The sequence below is a fragment of the Chlamydotis macqueenii genome, chromosome W (assembly GCF_036417535.1).
Source record: "Chlamydotis macqueenii isolate bChlMac1 chromosome W, bChlMac1.mat, whole genome shotgun sequence".
NCBI lineage: Eukaryota > Metazoa > Chordata > Aves > Otidiformes > Otididae > Chlamydotis > Chlamydotis macqueenii.
The window spans coordinates 38,017,796-38,026,758 of record NC_141592.1 but is presented as its reverse complement, the minus strand read 5'-3'; the positions used below and the strand labels follow the sequence as shown (position 1 = coordinate 38,026,758).

Genomic DNA, 8,963 nt, shown 5'->3' with positions numbered 1-8,963 from the left:
GCCGTCTCGACCCCGTTCGTCCCCCTCCCCTTCCGAGGGCTCTTTCCCCGCCGCCTGTAACCGCCCCACGTCCATCACCTCTCCCGGCTTGCTAATCAAGCCCTTCGTCAACGGTGCCGTATGCACCGGACAATTTACCTCTTTTCCCAACGCCTTTACTGTATCCTGGATGGATGCCATCCTAACAGCAGGCAGGCACGACCGCCCCGCGGCCACGACTCAAACCTGTCCGGACCACGACCGCCCCGCGGCCACGCGTTACCTTCTGACACGTCGGGGGTCACCGGTTGTCGCTGCACGACAACTTACAGACCCTCCCTCTATTGGGATCCCATCCCGGGGAATCACGTCGGGGTCACCACTTGCCGGCTCTCTTGCCAGCAAACCAACCCAGGACGCACCGGAGCCCCGCCCCGGCGAAAGCAGGGCATCACACGGATACCGTCAAGCCAAGCCTTCAATTTAATGCTGCGCAACACAGGGTTAAATACCCGTACACCCGCTACGAACGCGAACGCACCCGGCCCCCTGTGCCCATGGACCCATCTATGCCCGCCACGCACCTACCCCTACACTCATGGACTTATCCGTGCCTACCACGTACATGGACGCACCTGCCCCCTGCACTTGTGGGCTCATCCGCGTCCAGTGTGTGAATCGTCACGGACCGCCCCTCCTGCATACATGCAGCCCTGCTAACATTACCCCACATCCCAGGGTTTGAAGGTTCCACCACCCATTCTTTTCAGTGTAGTTCTCAGCAGTCCATTGTACCGTTCAATCTTTCCCAGAGGCTGGTGCATGATAGGGGATGTGATATACCCACTCAATGCCGTGCTCTTTGGCCCAGGTGTCTATGAGGTTGTTTCAGAAATGCGTCCGATTGTCTGACTCAATTTTTTTCTGGTGTGCCACGTTGCCAGAGAACTTGCTTCTCAAGGCCCAGGAGAGTTTTCCGGGAGGTGGCATGCGGTATGGCATATGTCTCTAGCCACCTAGAGGTTGCTTCTACCATTGTAAGCACGTGGCGCTTGCAGGTTTATGGGAGTGTGATGTAATCAATCTGCCAGGCTTCTCCATATTTATATTTCAGCCATCGTCCTCCATACCGAAGAGGCTTTACCCACTTGGCTTGCTTAATTGCAGTATGTTTCACATTCGTGGATAACCTGTGCCATGGTTAAATCCATCCCTCGATCACGAGCCCATTTGTATGTTGTGTCTCTTCCTCGATGGCCTGAGGTGTCATGGGACCACTAAGCTAAAAAGAGTTCACCCCTGTGTTGCCAGTCCAGGTCTTCCTGGGAAACTTGAATCTTAGCAGCCTGATCCACTCGCTGGTTGTTCTAGTGTTCTTCTGTGGCTCGACTCTTGGGTACATGGGCATCTATGTTGATGTACTTTTACAACCAGATTCTCTAACCAGGCAGGGATATCTTGCCACAAGGCAGCAGCCCACATGGGTTTGCCTTGTTTTGTTCCAGCACTACCATCTGTGAACCAGGCATGCTTCTTCTGACTTTCAGTTAGCTGTTCATAGGGTACTCCCCAGTGTCCAATCTGATAATTGTATAGATCATGTTTTTTCTCTGCTTCTCCCATTAGGCTCTGACCTACTAATTCATGCAATTGGTGTACACCTCGCATCCCAGGTTTTGCTCGTTCTTGGATGTACCACTTCATCTTGACTATAGTAGACTCTTGGGCGTGTTCTATTTTGTGACTCGCTGTGGGTGCCAAGGCCCATGGAACTATAGGTACTGCTGATCGCACTAATACCTCATGTCCCACTGTCCTGTCTTCTGTATCTAGCAAGGCCCATAAACCACTAACAATGCCTTTTTGAAGGCGGTATACCTCTCTTCAGCTCCTGTAAGGCGTCGTGACCAAAATTCTAGAGGCCGCCTTCGCCCCTCTTGTAACTGCCACAGGCTCCAGAGGGCCACGTTCTGCTCCAATGTTACTTGGAGTTCTACCAGACCCACCTGGATAGGGTGTAGTTCCATATGATGTTGGATAAGCTCACAAACTTGTTCAAAAGCCTGCTGGTGTATATCGGCCCACTCAAAGTGCGCCTTCTTTCGGGTGATTCTATACAATGGTTTTAACAATACTGCCAGCCCTGGAACATAGGAACGCCAATATCCTACTGTGCCCAGAAACCTTTGCACTCCTTTTTTATCTTCAGGTCACGGCCAGTTCCTAATGGTATCCAGAGCTTTGTTGGGAATGCACTGCATCCCGCGATTCCAGACAATGCCTAAATATTTGACTTCTTGCGCTGGGCCTTGTATCTTCTGAGGGTTGACAGCCCACCCTTCCTGACGCAACAATTTTAATATCGCATCTAGGTGTTGTTGTACTTGGTCAAAACTACTACCTTGTATTAGTACATCATCAATATACTGCACAAGTTGTACACTAGCCTCCATGTGATGTTTTTCTAGAGTCCGGTGTATAGCCTGGTGACAAAAGGTCGGGCTGTGTTTATACCCCTGTGGCAGTCTGGTAAAAGTATACTGATTGCCACCCCATGTAAAAGCAAACTGTTCTTGGGTTTCGGGGGGATGGGTATGGTAAAGAATGCGTTAGCCACATCTATTACTGCGTATCAGGTGCCCTCATGTGACTGGATCTGGTGTACCAAAGTAGCTACTTCTGGCACTGCTGATGTTATGGGTGGAGTATGTTTATTGACTGCTCTGTAATCTACTGTCATTCGCCAACTACCATCAGGTTTCTTCACCGGCCAAATTGGGCTATTAAATGGCGAATGAGTATATCAAATGACTCCGGCTAATAGTAAATCATTAATAGTAGCCTGTATTTCTTTCATTCCTCTGGGTATCTTATATTGCTTTATATTTACTATTTGGGAAGCAATAGGAATTGCAGCGGGGGCCTGGATTTTTCCCACAGTAATCGCCTGGGCATGGAGCCACCGAGTTGACCCAAAGGCCCATAACATCCCTTCTATCATCATGGTTGCCCCCTTCAACACATCCATCCCTATGATATATTCCCCAGTCTCAGCTACTAATACCTGATACATATGGGGGTCCCAATCAACAATCTGCAACTTTAATTTTGTCATCGTTCCCACCACTGGCTGGTCTCCTAGCCCCCATACGGCACTAGTAGTCCCTTGCATCTTGCGTGGATTTCCATGTATGATAGTGACCTCCGCCCCCGTATCGACTAATGCTTTGACCCCTTGTTTGTTAGTGGACGACCACCAGATAATACAGCGCGTAAAGGGTCGAGGGTCATAGCGCAATACACAGCAATCCAATGCGGGGGCTTGGTCTAATCCCTAATCCTCTTTAAGGCGCCGCTGCGCCTCCCTAACATCGGTCCACAGACACATTGCATCCTCAAACTCTGGGAGGGGGGGAGGGGGTGCAGATGGTTGTGTGCACCTGAATGATGGAATGTCTGGTTGTCCCAATGACAACTCCTGGGTTTTATGTGTAAGGGGTGCTATGGAACTCATATCTTGCTCATCACAGGCAATCTTTCGTATCTGTTTCTGGTGGATTTCTTGTGCCATGCGCCGCAGCACCTGGAATGGCTTGCGATCTATTTCCCTCTGATCAACGCCCCTGTCTAAAAGCAAGCGAAACAATTTATTACGCTCCCTTCTGTCTGGGATCGTGTATTCCACTTATCTCCCTCTAAGTCTCCCATAGAGGACTCCAAACCAGGCAAATCTCCCAGTTGGCTTATTTTTTCAATAATTTGGTCAATGGGATTCCCTTGCTCTGCTAACAAAATGGGGATTAGATATGGTTTCCAGCCCTTTGGGCAGCCCTCTAGGAGTGTGTTTCGTATTCCCGGGATTAGGGGTTGGCTCAAGTAGAGTTCGGGAGATCCCGTCATTACTGCCAGCTTCATGCCTTCTGTTTTTAATAGAGTACAGGCTTGTCGTAGGGTTACCCACTCCCGGGGGCCAACTGGGCAGGCCCCATCATTAGTATACCGGTCTGACAAGCCTTCTGCCACCACCGCAACCATATTTATCGTGTTGTCACCTAGGCGTTGCAGGGCAGCTTGGACATAGGGGTCAGGAGTGAGGGTCATAAATTTCTTGGCGTCCATCCCATCTAGAAGCACAGTGTCTGCCCCTTCTTCCATTAATCGTACTAACCAGTTCTGCGGCCGCTCCCCAGGCCATTGCCTATACTTGTCCAGTAAGGTTTTAACTTCCTCCGGACTATAATCCGTTACTTTGTCTGTTCGCACTGCCTGTCCATTTCCATTTGAAACTAGGTGGTGCTTAAATACTGGGGCTGCTCAAGCCCCTTTTTTCATGGAAACCTCAGCTTCTTTCCCTCCATCATCACTAGTCTCCTCTCCCTCTCTCGTGCTCCATATATCCCCATCCCATGTCTCAGGATCCCAACTGGGGTCTTTCACGATTTCCCTCACTCGTGGTCCCATGTCTTGAATCTTACTGTCCTTTTTGCGCCACCGTCGCGCAGACCGTACAGCGTACCGCTGTGCCACCGCTGCACATTTTCCTTCCAACTGTTCCTGCCGCTGTTCCCCCTCTTTACTGCCGTCATGAACGTTTGCCTTTGCAGCAATATTTCAGCCTTTAAGTGCTCGTTCTCCTGTGTGACATCCTGTACTCTTTGCTTCAATTCTCCTACTCGACCCACCATAATCTTATAGGCAAACAACAAGCAACCAGTCATGCGTCCGGCATGGGTGAGCCGGTCTCGGGAAGGCATATGGGAAGTTTGTATAAATTCCCCCCAACACTTCAATATCTCCATAAGTTCCACAGCCCCCCATGGTTCGGGTCCCACACGAGTACATGTCTCTAATTTATCCCACAAGGTACACCAGGGCTCTGTAGTCCAGCCAGGTCTATCGACTGGAGGGGAGTTTACACCCCCTGTCTTTTTCCGCTTAAACATCTTATGAATTAACGCTGCATCTTACACGGGAACAATACCAAACTGGATGTATCACTTATTCCAATGGGGTCGGCCTGCGACACTGCACACACCAGAACACTAAGCTACAGTACAAATAGAAATCAGCTGGAATAAACTTACGATCCCGCCAACAGCACTGAGTGGTAACAAAAGTATAACTCCGTCGACACAAAAGACACCCACACAAACACACCACCTCTATCGTGGGGAGTCCAAGCTCCAAAGACTGAGGGCTCCTCGCCCCCACCCCGCCACACACAGGACAGCGCACTCTTGGACAGCAAGCACCCCACTGACCAAGCCCCATACACTCACTCCTTACTCCTGGGGCAGTGCGCTCTTGGCACAGCATGCACTCCACTGACCAAGCCCCGTCCACTCGCTTCTTACTTCCCGCTCCCTGGGTCGTTTGTGCTACAGGAATCCCACCCTCGTCGCCAGTTTATGTAACCAGTTCGTAGGATTCCTATGCACAAAGTTCGCCCAGCATATGATATTTAAAAGCACAACAGTATTTATTGCTCTATTATAGCCTTGCATAAGCAGTTACCAGCATAAGTAGTTACCAGCGTATTGTTTTTCCCTTTATGAGAGTCTGACCAACCCGACTAAGCCAGAGACACCGCCAAGCAGGAGGATGATGATCAGCGGGGTCAGAGCAGAGAAGGGAGGTAGCCGCAGCACCCTCAGGGCATCCCCTGTTGTTCGTAGAGTGAGCTCTGGGTCCTTTCTCCCTCTCCCTGCTCTGAGCCGCCTCTGTTTATACCTTCAGCAGATTCAGTGGAAGAGTACTGACCAGGTGTTGATGCACGCGTGGCCAGCACATGCAGCAAGGCCTGCCAAGTACGTGCCCTGCTGGCAGTTCCCGGATAGCAGCAACATACTGCTCAATAACAACCCTCCTAGCTCTCCTCTCCAGGATCGCGTTCTCACAGCTGTGTGCAGCTTGTAATTTCCCACAGTGGCCCTACATGGACCATCACTGAAATCCCTCACACAATAACCTGTGCAATAGTGTCCATGGTGAAATCCATCCCTCCATCACGAGCCCATTTGTATGTTGCGTCTCTTCCTTGATGGCCCGAGGTGTCATGGGCTCACTGAGCTAAAAATAGTTCACCCCTGTGTTGCCAGTCTAGGTCTTCCTGGGAAACTTGAACCTTAGCAGCCTGATCCACTCGCTGGTTATTCTGGTGTTCTTCCATGACTCAACTCTTGGGTACATGGGTATCTACATGATGTACTTATACAACCAGATTCTCTAGTCAGGCAGCAATATCTTGCCACAGTGCAGCAGCCCAGATGGGTTTGCCTCTGTGCTGCCAGTTGCTCTGCTTCCATTCCTTTAACCACCCACATAGGGCATTTGCTATCAACCACGACTCAGTGGCACAGGCCATTTTTCAAGTTCAGCGATGTCTAAAGCCACCTGGATGGCTCTTACCTCTGCAAACTGACTTGATTCACCTTGGCCTTCAGTGGCTTCTGCAACTCGTCTTGTAGGACTCCACACAGCAGCTTTCCACTGTTGTGGTTTTGTTTAGTGAGGGGGGGCCTAAGGTGGTAGCTTCTGTAGAAAACTGCTAGAAGTCGCTCCCCTTTGTTCAGTGGACTCGGCCGGGCCTAGGGCGGACCTGCTGCTGGCCAAGGCCGAGCCGATTGGTAGCAGAATGTCCCGTGATAACGCCTCTGCGATAACGTATTTAAGAAGGGGAAAACAGAAAAAAAAAAGAGAGAAGAGAAGATGTGAAGAAGCTGAGCGGGGGCAGAGGTGCAGAGGGGGAGGCGCAGGCCTCATGGGCCTTGCAGGCGTCACCCTCTGGCCTCTCGCCAGGCGGCCGCCTGGGCCCAACTCGGTCCGGCCCAGCTGCAAGAAGTAGAGAGGAGATGAGAAGTGAATAAGATGTAAAAAAGATCCTGAGAGGCATCTGCCAGCCTGTTGTGAGGAACGGCTGCAAACGCCAAGGTCAGTGAAGAAGGAGGGGGAGGAGTAATGCGGCTCCTGGCCAAGATTCCCCTGCAGCCTGTGGTGACGACCATGGTGGAGCAGGTTGTCCCCCTGCAGCCCATGGAGGTCCACGGAGGAGCAGAGATCCACTTAGAGCCCGTGAAGGACCCCACATCGGGGGAGGTGGATGCCTGAAGGAGGCTGTGGCCTGTGGAGGGCCCGCTGGGACAGCCGTTCTGGAGAGACTGCACTCCGTGGAAGAGATGACCCACGCCGGAGCAGTTTCAGGCTTTCGGAGCAGTTTGTGGCCCCTTTTCTCAGGCGACCTGCTCTCCTATTGACAGGCCCTGACGTCACAGCTTTAAACATGGTCCTCACCAGGAAGCGGGCTTCCCCCAAGAAGACTGTGGCAACCCAGACAGAAGGTCTGCCCAAAAATGCGGCATTTCAGGTCTCTGGCTGCAGGGAGTGCCTGAGCCTGCTGCTGCCAGGAGAGGACGGGAAGGACACCGCCTGTGCGAGGTGTGAGCAGCTGGATTAGCTGCTCAGTCTGGTGGTGGAGCTTAGGGAGGAGGTAGAGAGGTTACGGAGTATCAGAGAGTGCGAGCGGGAGATTGACTGGTGGAGTGACTCTCTGCGAGAAAGACGCAGAGATTGCACCCCCCGGACCGAGGGAGTAGTGGACCCTCTCCCTTGCCATAGTCAAGCGGAGAGGGACTGCTTGAGAGGAGAGGAGGGATGGCAGCAGGTCCCAGGTTGGCGTCGCAGGCAACCCCCATTCCGACCTACCTCGGTTCCCCAGGTCCCTCTGTGTAACAGGTTTGAAGTCCTGAAACCGGAGGGAGAGGCGAGTGAGGATGACATGGGAACGCTGCCTCCTAGCTTGCGTAAGGTGAGGCAGTCGGATCCACGCTTGAAGACTGCCTCCTCCAAAAAAGAAAGAAGGGTGATAGTTGTAGGTGACTCCCTTCTGAGAGGGACAGAGGGCCCAATATGCCGGCCTGACCCTACCCATAGGGAGGTGTGCTGCCTTCCTGGGGCCCGGGTCAGAGACATGACCCGGAAACTCCCACAGCTGGTTAGGCCCACTGATTATTTTCCACTCCTCATAGTTCAAGTGGGCAGTGATGAAATTGCACAGAGAAGCCTACAAACTATGAAAAGAGATTTCAGGGGTTTAGGGCGTTTGGTTCAAGGAGCAGGAGCTCAAGTGATCTGCTGTTCTATACCTTCAGGATCAGTGAGCGGCACGGAGTGGGCTTGGAAAGTTCCATTAATGAATAATTGGCTTAGAGGCTGGTGTCGAGACAGAAACTTTGGGTTCTTTGATCATGGGGCAGTTTACTCGGCCCCTGGCCTGTCTTCTGTTTGTGGAACCCACCTATCTCGCAGGGGGCAACGAATCCTAGCACAGGAGCTGGCGGGGCTTATCGACAGATCTTTAAACTAGCTACAAAGAGGGAAGGGGACAAAACAAGGCCCACAAGGGAAGAGCCCAGGGGAACGGTGTTCGAGCTGGGGCTGAGCCAGCTGTCTCGGCTGAAGTGCATCTACACCAATGCACGCAGCATGAGCAACAAGCAGGAGGAGCTGGAAGCGATTGTGCGGCAGGATAACTATGACCTGGTTGCTATTACTGAAACGTGGTGGGACCACTCCCACGACTGGAGTGCTGTGATGGAAGGCTACAAGCTCTTCAGAAGGGATAGACGAGGAAGGAAGGGTGGTGGTGTGGCCCTTTATATTAAAGACTATTTTGACGTTGAAGAGCTTGGGGTTGGGAATGATACAGTTGAGTGTCTATGGATAAGGATCAGAGGAAAGGCCTGTAGGGGTGACATCGTGGTGGGGGTCTGTTATAGACCGCCTAATCAGGATGAAGAGAAGGACGAGGCGTTCTATGAGCAGCTTGAGCGAGTCGCGCGATCGCCAACACTCGTTCTCGTGGGAGACTTCAACTCCCCTGATATATGCTGGGAATATCATACAGCGCACAGGAAACAGTCCAAAAGGTTCCTAGAGGGTGTGGAAGATAGTTTCCTTATGCAGCTGGTACAAGAGCCTACCAGGGG

At 51.8% G+C, this 8,963-nt stretch overlaps 1 protein-coding gene across 1 annotated transcript; it reads left to right on the top strand.

Moving 5' to 3' along the window:
* The first annotated feature begins 4,706 nt into the window (after window positions 1–4,706).
* On the top strand, window positions 4,707–8,341 carry LOC147596681 (uncharacterized). The gene is made up of 3 exons (XM_086769430.1): window positions 4,707–4,710; window positions 7,236–7,342; window positions 7,433–8,341. The coding sequence occupies exons 1-3, from the start codon at window positions 4,707–4,709 to the stop codon at window positions 8,339–8,341; spliced, it is 1,020 nt and encodes a 339-aa protein (XP_086625556.1).
* Window positions 8,342–8,963: the final 622 nt, after the last annotated feature.